The sequence below is a fragment of the Hyla sarda genome, chromosome 3 (assembly GCF_029499605.1).
Source record: "Hyla sarda isolate aHylSar1 chromosome 3, aHylSar1.hap1, whole genome shotgun sequence".
NCBI classification, from domain to species: Eukaryota; Metazoa; Chordata; class Amphibia; order Anura; family Hylidae; genus Hyla; species Hyla sarda.
The window spans coordinates 437852383-437866541 of record NC_079191.1 but is presented as its reverse complement, the minus strand read 5'-3'; the positions used below and the strand labels follow the sequence as shown (position 1 = coordinate 437866541).

The window sequence follows — 14159 nt, the reverse complement described above, 5'->3', positions numbered from 1 at the left end:
AATCGAATTTACTGTAAGTTCGCTCATCTCTAATTGTAATCGTACAAATCTGCACGCCAAGTCGTATCCATTGACTTCCATTCATTAACGATAGACAACAGATGCGTCAATTTTTATCCATATCTGATTTTTGCACGATTTAAGATCGGAGGTAAAATCGCGGTTGACCACGATTTTTCGTCCAGATTCAAAATCGGATCAAAATCCTGTCCGATTTTTATTTTATTTTATTGATGTCTATGTAACTCGCATGGAATCGTGTGACTGTGCGATTTGATCAGATTAATCGCACACAATTTTTTTTTGTACGCATGCGCAGTAGACTTCAAAACACATACACTTCAAATATATAAAACTTTATTGTCATTGGCATACATATTAATTTTTTAAAAACAGGATCAGATTTTCATTGAAAACCGAATGGAATTTTTATCTGTACGATTTTTGGATACGATTTTAAATCAGATAGCAAAGAAATTTTTACATACGATTTGTATACGATTTTTTTGCAATGCGATTTTCGTTCCGTCTGATAATCGGATGGTTAAATCAGGATGTGAACCTAACCTTAGTACTATACCAGTGTTTCCCAACCTGGGTTCCTCCAGCCAAAGGACTACAACTCCCAGCATGTACAGGACAAACTACAACTCCCAGCATGTACAGGACATGCTGGGAGTTGTAGTTTTGCAACAGCTGGAGGCACCCTGGTTGGGAAACGCTGGACTATACTGACGTGTATAAAGTCTGGGATGATAGAAGTTGGTATAATGCTTCTTACAGAGACTTCCACCAAAGAGGACCGATCTCCCCTCCAGTCTGTTCACTATGAAGGGTGACGACAATGAGGAGGAGGAGGAGGATGAAGACGATGACGACGTGCAAGCGGAAACAGCTAGCGGCAGCCACGCGGAGAGCACGGCAGTACAGAGCGAATCTATGGAGCAGAGCAAGAGCTCCGACCCTGTAGACAAAACCGGCCCCACTCAGGGTAAGAAGAGGGCGCCCCCTACATGTAAACCAAGATACCCTGGAACTGGTGTATAGTTCTGGTAAACTAAGATCCAGTATAACCTAAAGCAGTGTTTCCCAACCAGGGTGCCTCCAGCTGTTGCTAAACTACAACTCCCAGCATGCCTGGACAGCCTTTGGCTGTCCATGCATGCTGGGAGTTGTAGTTTTGCAACAGCTGGAGGCACCCTGGTTGGGAAATACTGACCTAAAGTGACGTTCCAGTATTATATAGTATAATGAACATTGCTGCAACTCTTTGTGTCCGGCTTCACACCACGTTTTTACAATACGGTTCCAGTATCAGGTTTTTGATATAAAAAAACGGATTCCTCAAAACCAGACTAAACTGTATCAAAACGGGTGTACAAATTTTAATCAATTTTAATACAGTTTGAAATATGATGTCTGGTTGCATCCGTTTTTAGGGTGTGTTCACATGCTCTTTGTTTTTACGGGTTTTCCGCAGCGTAGTTGAAAGGGGCGGGCTCTTCTCGGCTGCCCATAGCAGATGGTCCGCGGCGGAATTTACGCTGCGGAAAATCCGCCGCAAGGCCCATTGAAGTCAGTAGGGACTGCGGCGGGTTTTCCCGCAACGTAAATTCCGCCACAGACAATCTGCTATGGACAGCCGAGAAGAGTCCGCCCCTTTCAAATACGCTGCGGAAAACCCGCAAAAACAAAGAGCGTGTGAACGCACCCTAAATAAAAAAATAAATAAAAAAAAACACTATATATGTTTTTATCTTTTCATTCCATTTTGAATAAAGTTTCACTTGTTTGATTGAAATTCCAAGAATATAACTGCGCAAAGTCAAAAACCGTATGATGAAAACCGGATGGAACCGTACGCACATACGGTTCTGTACGGTTGCCATTGACTCCCATGTTAACAAAAAACAAAAACGTATACGGTTTAATACAGTTTTCCACCCGGACCAAAAAGCGCGGTAGGCGGCAGTTTTGGGTACGGGGAAAAAAAACTGATAAAACCGTACAGGATGCAAAATGGACACAACCTGATGCATCTTTTGGTATACGGTTTTCAATACGGTTCTGTGCGGTTTTCACATAGAAAACGTATACGGGAAATGTATTACAAAAACGTGGTGTGAACCCGGCCTTAGAAAGTTGCAGATCCTATACATTCTTCTCTGGCAGATGCCAAATATGAGCGTTAGCAGTGCAACCGCTGAATCTGTACGTGAAGCTGCCGGGTAACATTGCTTCTTATGTTCTGGTTAGTTGCAGTTGCTGACGTGGAAGAGAAGATTCCCTCTGAAGAGCCAAAACAAAAATCCAAGGGCCACGGTGCTACGAATGCCCCCAGTCCTGCAGGTGAGTCCTTAGAAGGGGTACTCCCCTGGAAAACACTTGAAATTTTTTTTAAAATCAACTGGTGCCAGAAAGTTAAACAGATTTATAAACGACTTATCAAAAAAAAAAAAAAAAAAAAATACTTCCAGTAGTCATCAGCTGCTGAAGTTAAGTTGTTCATTTCTGTCTGACCACAGTGCTCTCTGCTGACATCTCTGTCTGTCTCAGGAACTGTCCAGAGAAGGAGAGGTATGCCATGGGGATTTGCTCAGTTCCTGAGACAGACAGACAGAGCACTGTGGTCAGACAGAAAAGAACTCCACTTCAGCAGCTGCTAGGTACTGGGAGGATTAAGGATAAAGGTAATATGCAAATCTGTTTAACTTGCTGGCACCGGTTGATTTATAAAGAAATGTTTTCCAGCGGAGTACCCCTTTAATGGGGGGGTATTCTGGTATTGGAAAATTGCATTAAAATAAAAACTTGAATAAAAATCTAATTGCTGAACTACCCCAAAAAAAGGAGGGTGAGGGGTCCTCAAACATAAACAATAAACTCCTGGGCCGAAGCCCGGAGTCACTAGCTTGCTCCTACTCTGGACAGTTCCGAAAATGGACAGAGGTGTCAGCGGAGAGCACTGCGGTCTGATAGAAAGGAAATTCAAAAAGAAAATAACTTTCTGTGGATTATACAGCAGCCGATAAGTACTGGAAGGATTAAGATGTTTTAATAGAAGAAATTTACAAATCTGTTTAACTTTCTGGCACCAGTTGATTAAAAAAAAAGTTTTCCAGTGGAGTACCCCTTTAAAGGGGTACTCCGCTGTTAGACATCTTATCCCCTATCGAAAGGATAAGATGTCTGATTGCGGGGGCCCCATCGCTGGGGACCCCCCGCAATCCCCCCTGCAGCAGCCCGGTACCTCAGCAGCTCCGAGGCTGATGTTGGGCGGTGCAGGGGATGGGGCATAGTGATGTCACGGCTCCACCCTCTTGTGACGTCACGTCCGCCCCCCTCAATGAAAGTCTATGGAAGGTGCCACACGTCCCCTCCCATAGACTTGTATTGAGGGGGGCGGGACATGATGGAACAAGGGGGCGGAGCCGTGACATCACGATGCCCCGTCCCCTGCACCGCCCAACATTCGCCTCAGAGAAAACTTAGCTCCGGGCTGCTGAGGTACCCGGCTGCTGTGGGGGTCCCCCGCGATCAGACAACTTATCCTTTGGATAGGGAATAAAATGTCTAACAGTGGAGTACCCCTTTAAGGCTGTCTAAGGCAGCCCTTAGTAATCGAGCGCCGATAATATAGATCAATGTAATGCAATAGCCTTACATTGATCTATGTAATCTAATGATGGCTTATAATAGGGCCCTAAAGGGGCCAACAAATGTGTAATAAAAAAAAGGGAAACAATGTTTTCAAAAATATAACTAAATCTCCCACCCTAATAAAAGTTAAAATTGCCCCCCCCCCCCTTTTCACATTTTTCAAAAACACAAAAAAATAAATACTAAACATAATTGGTATTTATGACCTTCCTGATTCTGTGTACAGCGTAAATGTAAAAAAAATGAGTGCAACTTGTCCCACAAAAAACAAGCCTGGATACAACTTTATCAGTGGGAAAATAAGTTAGGAAGAAAAAGTGAGCCAAAATGATTGTTATTATTTTTTTTTTAGGTTAAAGGGGTACTTCACCCCAAGACATCTTATCCCCAATCCCAGGGGTCAAGTCCTGGGAAAAAAAGTGTGGGAACTCCCCCCAAGATTTCCACATAAAGGGGTACTAGACATCTTATTCCCTATCCAAAGGACCCCCGCGTTCTCCCTGCTGCAGCCGGTGTTCGTTTAGAGTGTTGGGTACAGCGCCGGAGGCTCGTGACGTCACAGTCACGGCCCCTCAATGCAAGTCTATGGGAGGGGGCGTGACGCCCCCTCCCATAGACTTGCATTGAGGGGCCGTGACTGTGACGTCACGAGCCTCTGCCCCGCATCACCAGTCATCCGGCATCTGGCACCAGACGTCTGGGGTGCCGCAGCCAAGATCGCGGGGCTCCCAGCAGCAGGAACCCGTGATCTGACATCTTGTCTAGGGGCGGAGTATTCCTTTAAGGGCTGGTCCTGCAGGATTCCTGTTAATGGGAACTGCGTTCCTGCTGTGGAAAAAGTGCAGGAACTCCGTTCCCATGAGTTCCTGCAGGACTTGAGCCCTGCCCTATACAAAGGATAAGATGTCTGATCCCCAGCGGCCGGACCCCCGAGATCTCAGCTGCGGCACCTTATTCATCCGCTGCACGGAGCGAACTTCGCTCCCTGCTGGATGACTGGCGATGCTGGCCGGAGGCTTGTGACGTCACGGCCAATGCCTCCTCGTGCTGTTATGGCCACGCCCCCTCCCGTAGACTTGCATTGACGGGGGCGTGGCTGTGACGGTACAAGGATGCTCTAAACGAACGCCGGGTGCAGCAGGGAGATCGCAGGGGGGGGGGTTCTTTTGGATAGGGGATAAGATGTCTAGGGGCGGAGTACCCCTTTAACAAGACCCAGTGCCGAAGCCGGAGCAGATACAACCCCTGACTATAATACCAAGTGATGCAACAAATTTTAGGGTGTAAAATTTTCTTTCGAGGAGATTTATAGACGTTTTATAACTTTCCAGCGATTCTAAATGTTCGACGTCAGTATCTAAATAGGCGCTTTAGTAAAAGGTGTCACTAACCTAGGTATAGATGCATACAGGGTTAAAGGGGGTATTCCAGGAATAAAAAATAAAAAAACAGGCCTTTTTTCTGTCAAAAAAAAGCGCCCTCCTTGTCTCCACTATGGGTGTGGTATTACAGCTTGGCTCCATTCACTTCAATGGAATGGAGCTGCAGAACCGTACCTAACCTGGAGACAGACAGGGAGAGGTCTTTGAAAGAAAAAAAAAAGGCCTGATTTTTGATTCCTGGACAAGGGGTACTCCGCTGGGGCCGGTGCCGTGAGCTTGTGATGTCATAGCCCCGCCCCCTCATAATGTCACGCCCTGTCCCCCTCAATGCAAGTCTATGGGAGGGGGCGTGACAGTCGTCACGCCCCCTCCCATAGACTTGCGTTGAGGGGGCGGAGTGTGACTTCATGGGGTGGGGGCGGGGCTATGACATCACAAGTTCCCAGCTCCAGCATTCGGAAAAGTTTGTTCCAAACGCTGAGCAGCGGAGTACCCCTTTTTAAAGTGTCTCCCAGTCGGGTTAAAGAGCGTTCCTGGTGGGGCGGTGCCTTTATGTGCAGAGACCCCGCAGACTAGAATACGATGTGTGTGGACGACGCTTATATTTATGTCTAAGTTTCAGTCTTGGCGGTTTCTTATTTTTTAGCTGCTCAGACAAAGGAGAAGCCGGAGACATCGGCCTCCAAGACGTCTTCACTGACACAGAAGAAAATGCTCGGCCCGAGTCGGGTAAGTGCCTCTCAGTCCTACGCAATTGTTTGATTTCCTGATTTATGTTCACATTATAATAGGTAATAATTCAGTAATATATGTAAAGGAGGGATGTATATATGATATATATACAAAAACCAGTCCTCAAGAGCACTGAGGGTAGGAAATGAGGAAAAGAAAGAAAAGTTTAGGATCCAATAAAAGTATATTTATTATAATAAAAATACAACCGATCGCCCTGCAGGGCCCTTGCAAAAGCGAAAGGTGTATGTGATATTTAGGTAAATAAATGTAGCACTAATCAAACGATTATAAAAATATATATATCCACTATAACAAGTTGTGTTGGTATAAATAGATATATGATTCACAGTTCGTCACAACCAACACTAAATGTAGACTACATAAATACAGACCTTTTCACCAGGTATTTATATTTCTTGTCACTGAAGAAAAGGCCCGCGGCCTTGAAACGCGTCTGACCCGTGATCAAGCACTACTCTATCAAGTGTACATCACTTGAAAATAGACTATATCCACTATTTTTAATTTGCAACTGCTGGATGCCCCTATCATTGGGACCACTGTGACGCGCGAACTACTAGCGCCCTATTCAGATTTGCACCTGCTTCCTGTAACCTTCCATCACAGCCCCGGGCGGCGGAACTCCCGGACATTACCCCACGAGGCCGGACGCCATTCCGTGCCAACCCGGGAACTTCTTAGCCCACCGGAGAGCCACTCACCCAGACTGCACCTCAACAAGGCACCGCAAGTACAGACAGACATCGCTACTTTAAGATACTGCCGTACCAAGCCTGCATCCGAGATCTGCCGAGGAGGGTGAGTGGTGCTGTGCACCGTTCCGTTACGAACATTACCTTTACAAACACCGCTGATACAGTTATGTTATAACTATCTCAAAACTGCAACAAGGTTACAAACTTTACTTCTGGATTTATTGATACAACTGCGCATCGCAATACAGTCACAAACGGCACGATTTATGCTACTGGAGATTCTGATATAATTTCAGTACCATTGGAATTTATTGCTACTACTTTTCTACAATATTGTTGGTTGTGACGAACTGTGAATCATATATCTATTTATACCAACACAACTTGTTATAGTGGATATATATATTTTTATAATCGTTTGATTAGTGCTACATTTATTTACCTAATATCACATACACCTTTCGCTTTTGCAAGGGCCCTGCAGGGCGATCGGTTGTATTTTTATTATAATAAATATACTTTTATTGGATCCTAAACTTTTCTTTCTTTTCCTCATTCCTACCCTCAGTGCTCTTGAGGACTGGTTTTTGTATATATATCATATATACATCCCTCCTTTACATATATTTCTTAGGCCTATTGGGTGAAGGCATCACCTTTAACCTCGAGCACCCCCCTCCCCTCTTCTTCCCCATATCCTAAGTGAGCTACACATTTTTGATACATTTTAATAATTCAGTAATGTCTGTCTGTACAGCCGCCACAAGGAGCCCTCCCAACGACTTACCCTGAGGATGACCCAGACTATTGTGTGTGGACCCCACCAACAGGTAACACAGCATAACCCTACTAACCCCACCAACAGGTAACACAGCATAACCCTACTAACCCCACCAACAGGTAACACAGCATAACCCTACTAACCCCACCAACAGGTAACACAGCATAACCCTACTAACCCCACCAACAGGTAACACAGCATAACCCTACTAACCCCACCAACAGGTAACACAGCATAACCCTACTAACCCCACCAACAGGTAACACAGCATAACCCTACTAACCCCACCAACAGGTAACACAGCATAACCCTACTAACCCCACCAACAGGTAACACAGCATAACCATACTAACCCCACCAACAGGTAACACAGCATAACCCTACTAACCCCACCAACAGGTAACACAGCATAACCCTACTAACCCCACCAACAGGTAACACAGCATAACCCTACTAACCCCACCAACAGGTAACACAGCATAACCCTACTAACCCCACCAACAGGTAACACAGCATAACCCTACTAACCCCACCAACAGGTAACACAGCATAACCCTACTAACCCCACCAACAGGTAACACAGCATAACCCTACTAACCCCACCAACAGGTAACACAGCATAACCCTACTAACCCCACCAACAGGTAACACAGCATAACCCTACTAACCCCACCAACAGGTAACACAGCATAACCCTACTAACCCCACCAACAGGTAACACAGCATAACCCTACTAACCCCACCAACAGGTAACACAGCATAACCCTACTAACCCCACCAACAGGTAACACAGCATAACCCTACTAACCCCACCAACAGGTAACACAGCATAACCCTACTAACCCCACCAACAGGTAACACAGCATAACCCTACTAACCCCACCAACAGGTAACACAGCATAACCCTACTAACCCCACCAACAGGTAACACAGCATAACCCTACTAACCCCACCAACAGGTAACACAGCATAACCCTACTAACCCCACCAACAGGTAACACAGCATAACCCTACTAACCCCACCAACAGGTAACACAGCATAACCCTACTAACCCCACCAACAGGTAACACAGCATAACCCTACTAACCCCACCAACAGGTAACACAGCATAACCCTACTAACCCCACCAACAGGTAACACAGCATAACCCTACTAACCCCACCAACAGGTAACACAGCATAACCCTACTAACCCCACCAACAGGTAACACAGCATAACCCTACTAACCCCACCAACAGGTAACACAGCATAACCCTACTAACCCCACCAACAGGTAACACAGCATAACCCTACTAACCCCACCAACAGGTAACACAGCATAACCCTACTAACCCCACCAACAGGTAACACAGCATAACCCTACTAACCCCACCAACAGGTAACACAGCATAACCCTACTAACCCCACCAACAGGTAACACAGCATAACCCTACTAACCCCACCAACAGGTAACACAGCATAACCCTACTAACCCCACCAACAGGTAACACAGCATAACCCTACTAACCCCACCAACAGGTAACACAGCATAACCCTACTAACCCCACCAACAGGTAACACAGCATAACCCTACTAACCCCACCAACAGGTAACACAGCATAACCCTACTAACCCCACCAACAGGTAACACAGCATAACCCTACTAACCCCACCAACAGGTAACACAGCATAACCCTACTAACCCCACCAACAGGTAACACAGCATAACCCTACTAACCCCACCAACAGGTAACACAGCATAACCCTACTAACCCCACCAACAGGTAACACAGCATAACCCTACTAACCCCACCAACAGGTAACACAGCATAACCCTACTAACCCCACCAACAGGTAACACAGCATAACCCTACTAACCCCACCAACAGGTAACACAGCATAACCCTACTAACCCCACCAACAGGTAACACAGCATAACCCTACTAACCCCACCAACAGGTAACACAGCATAACCCTACTAACCCCACCAACAGGTAACACAGCATAACCCTACTAACCCCACCAACAGGTAACACAGCATAACCCTACTAACCCCACCAACAGGTAACACAGCATAACCCTACTAACCCCACCAACAGGTAACACAGCATAACCCTACTAACCCCACCAACAGGTAACACAGCATAACCCTACTAACCCCACCAACAGGTAACACAGCATAACCCTACTAACCCCACCAACAGGTAACACAGCATAACCCTACTAACCCCACCAACAGGTAACACAGCATAACCCTACTAACCCCACCAACAGGTAACACAGCATAACCCTACTAACCCCACCAACAGGTAACACAGCATAACCCTACTAACCCCACCAACAGGTAACACAGCATAACCCTACTAACCCCACCAACAGGTAACACAGCATAACCTTACTAACCCCACCAACAGGTAACACAGCATAACCCTACTAACCCCACCAACAGGTAACACAGCATAACCCTACTAACCCCACCAACAGGTAACACAGCATAACCCTACTAACCCCACCAACAGGTAACACAGCATAACCCTACTACATAACCCTACTACTGTATAAACATTACTCACCAAAGGACATATAAAATCAACATACTAAACAGTGTAACCACTTTGTATATACATTACTGATCCTGAGTTATATATCAGACAGGAGGCTCATATCTTATGCATTATTATATCCTGTATTATACTCCAGAGCTGTACTCACTATTCTGCTGGTGAGATCACTGTGTATATACATTACATTACTTATCCTGTACTGATCCTGAGTTATATCCTGTATTATACTCCAGAGCTGTACTCACTATTCTGCTGGTGAGATCACTGTGTACATACATTACATTACTTATCCTGTACTGATCCTGAGTTATATCCTGTATTATACCCCAGAGCTGTACTCACTATTCTGCTGGTGAGGTCATTGTGCACATACATTACATTACTTATCCTGTACTGATCCTGAGTTATATCCTGTATTATACTCCAGAGCTGTAGTCACTATTCTGCTGGTGAGATCACTGTGTATATACATTACATTACTTATCCTGTACTGATCCTGAGTTATATCCTGTATTATACTCCAGAGCTGTACTCACTATTCTGCTGGTGGGGTCATTGTGTACATACATTACATTACTTATCCTGTACTGATCCTGAGTTATATTCTGTATTATACCCCAGAGCTGTACTCACTATTCTGCTGGTGAGGTCACTGTGTACATACATTACATTACTTATCCTGTACTGATCCTGATTATATCCTGTATTATACTCCAGAGCTGTACTCACTATTCTGCTGGTGAGGTCACTGTGTACACATTACATTACTTATCCTGTACTGATCCTGAGTTATATCCTGTATTATACTCCAGAGCTGTACTCACTATTCTGCTGGTGAGGTCACTGTGTACATACATTACATTACTTATCCTGTACTGATCCTGAGTTATATCCTGTATTATACCCCAGAGCTGTACTCACTATTCTGCTGGTGAGGTCACTGTGTACATACATTACATTACTTATCCTGTACTGATCCTGAGTTATATCCTGTATTATACTCCAGAGCTGTACTCACTATTCTGCTGGTGAGATCACTGTGTACATACATTACATTACTTATCCTGTACTGATCCTGAGTTATATCCTGTATTATACCCCAGAGCTGTACTCACTATTCTGCTGGTGAGGTCACTGTGTACATACATTACATTACTTATCCTGTACTGATCCTGAGTTATATCCTGTATTATACTCCAGAGTTGTACTCACTATTCTGCTGGTGAGGTCACTGTGTACATACATTACATTACTTATCCTGTACTGATCCTGAGTTATATCCTGTATTATACTCCAGAGCTGAACTCGCTATTCTGCTGGTGGGGTCACTGTCTACATACATTACATTACTTATCCTGTACTGATCCTGAGTTATATCCTGTATTATACTCCAGAGCTGTACTCACTATTCTGCTGGTGAGGTCACTGTGTACATACATTACATTACTTATCCTGTACTGATCCTGTGTTATATCCTGTATTATACTCCAGAGCTGTACTCACTATTCTGCTGGTGAGGTCACTGTGTACATACATTACATTACTTATCCTGTACTTATCCTGAGTTATATCCTGTATTATACCCCAGAGCTGTACTCACTATTCTGCTGGTGGGGTCACTGTGTATATACATTACATTACTTATCCTGTACTGATCCTGAGTTATATCCTGTATTATACCCCAGAGCTGTACTCACTATTCTGCTGGTGAGGTCACTGTGTACATACATTACATTACTTATCCTGTACTTATCCTGAGTTATATCCTGTATTATACCCCAGAGCTGTACTCACTATTCTGCTGGTGAGGTCACTGTGTACATACATTACATTGCTTATCCTGTACTGATCCTGAGTTATATCCTGTATTATACTCCAGAGCTGTACTCACTATTCTGCTGGTGAGGTCACTGTGTACATACATTACATTACTTATCCTGTACTGATCCTGAGTTATATCCTGTATTATACTCCAGAGCTGCACTCACTATTCTGCTGGTGGGGTCACTGAGTACATACATTACATTACTTATCCTGTACTGATCCTGAGTTATATCCTGTATTATACTCCAGAGCTGTACTCACTATTCTGCTGGTGAGGTCACTGTGTACATACATTACATTACTTATCCTGTACTGATCCTGAATTATATCCTGTATTATACTCCAGAGCTGTACTCACTATTCTGCTGGTGAGGTCACTGTGTACATACATTACATTACTTATCCTGTACTGATCCTGAGTTATATCCTGTATTATACTCCAGAGCTGTACTCATTATTCTGCTGGTGAGGTCACTATGTACATACATTATATTACTTATCCTGTACTGATCCTGAGTTATATCCTGTATTATACTCCAGAGCTGTACTCACTATTCTGCTGGTGGGGTCACTGTGTACATACATTACATTACTTATCCTGTATTATACTCCAGAGCTGCACTCACTATTCTGCTGGTGGAGTCAATGTGTAATATGAACGTTTACTTGTTGTTTGTTTTATTTATTTGTAATTTTAAAAAAAATATTTGTTTTTGTAAATCAGGGCAAACGGGAGATGGTCGGACCCATCTGAATGAGAAGTACGGTTACTGACCGGAGTTGTGCCGCCATGACCCCCTGAGCAGTCGGCCGTCTAGAGCCGATATCTGATGTGTTGTTTCCGGTACCACGAGGCGCATGCGGATCAGAGCCGCCCGGCACCAGAAGGTTTGGGTGCAGTCGTCCCTGGGTGCGGCCACGATATGTGTTACATGGACACTGGGTAAAGACGTCCACAATCTACAGGTCCGGACTGTCTGGATCCATCTCCCCCCTCTGTATCACTGTGGGGGGCAGAGAAGCAGGACCCCCCCCCCCCCCTCCCCCGACCACGTTGTACTGAGCCACCGATTCCTTTACTCCTCCCCCGTTTTAGTTTAGCTAGACTTACAAGCTTTGTGCTGATTCAGGTCTTTTTATAATAAAGACTCAGTAGACGACGTCTCCCCCCATAGACCCCTCACTGCTCTTCTAGGATGACCACTCCTCCGTGTGGATCTTTTATTTTTGTGGGGTGTTTTTTTTTTTTTTCTCTTTTTCTATAATTTTTTTTCTTTTTTATTGCCACCTTGTAAAATTTGCAAGATGTAAATACAAGATTAGTTTGTAGAATGTTTCTAAAAGAATAAAAATGTGAAATTATTCTGTTTGATATGATGAAGTCTCCTTTGGATTGTGCTTTATTATACCCCAGAGCTGTACTCACTATTCTGCTGGTGAGGTCACTGTGTACATACATTACATTACTTATCCTGTACTGATCCTGAGTTATATCCTGTATTATACTCCAGAGCTGTACTCACTATTCTGCTGGTGGGGTCACTGTGTACATACATTACATTACTTATCCTGTACTGATCCTGAGTTATATCCTGTATTATACTCCAGAGCTGTACTCACTATTCTGCTGGTGAGGTCACTGTGTACATACATTACATTACTTATCCTGTACTGATCCTGAGTTATATCCTGTATTATACTCCAGAGCTGTACTCACTATTCTGCTGGTGAGGTCACTGTGTACATACATTACATTACTTATCCTGTACTGATCCTGAGTTATATCCTGTATTATACCCCAGAGCTGCACTCACTATTCTGCTGGTGAGATCACTGTGTACATACATTACATTACTTATCCAGTACTGATCCCGAGTTATATCCTGCATTATACTCCAGAACTGCACTCACTATTCTGCTGGTGAGGTCACTGTATACATACATTACATTACTTATCCTGTACTGATCCCGAGTTATATCCTGCATTATACTCCAGAACTGCACTCACTATTCTGCTGGTGAGATCACTGTGTACATACATTACATTACTTATCCTGTACTGATCCTGAGTTATATCCTGTATTATACCCCAGAGCTGTACTCACTATTCTGCTGGTGGGGTCACTGTGTACATACATTACATTACTTATCCTGTACTGATCCTGAGTTATATCCTGTATTATACTCCAGAGCTGTACTCACTATTCTGCTGGTGAGGTCACTGTGTACATACATTACATTACTTATCCTGTACTGATCCTGAGTTATATCCTGTATTATACCCCAGAGCTGCACTCACTATTCTGCTGGTGAGATCACTGTGTACATACATTACATTACTTATCCAGTACTGATCCCGAGTTATATCCTGCATTATACTCCAGAACTGCACTCACTATTCTGCTGGTGAGGTCACTGTATACATACATTACATTACTTATCCTGTACTGATCCCGAGTTATATCCTGCATTATACTCCAGAACTGCACTCACTATTCTGCTGGTGAGATCACTGTG

At 44.2% G+C, this 14159-nt stretch overlaps 1 protein-coding gene across 1 annotated transcript; it reads left to right on the top strand.

The window, feature by feature from the left end:
- Positions 1–783: 783 nt before the first annotated feature.
- On the top strand, positions 784–13007 carry LOC130360897 (kanadaptin-like; the record flags this gene model as incomplete). Its single annotated transcript, XM_056563454.1, is given in 5 exon segments — positions 784–991; positions 2257–2349; positions 5689–5771; positions 7251–7323; positions 12367–13007. Coding segments are annotated over 5 exon segments (507 nt in total), but the record flags the coding sequence as incomplete, so codon positions are not given.
- Between the last annotated feature and the right edge of the window lie 1152 nt (positions 13008–14159).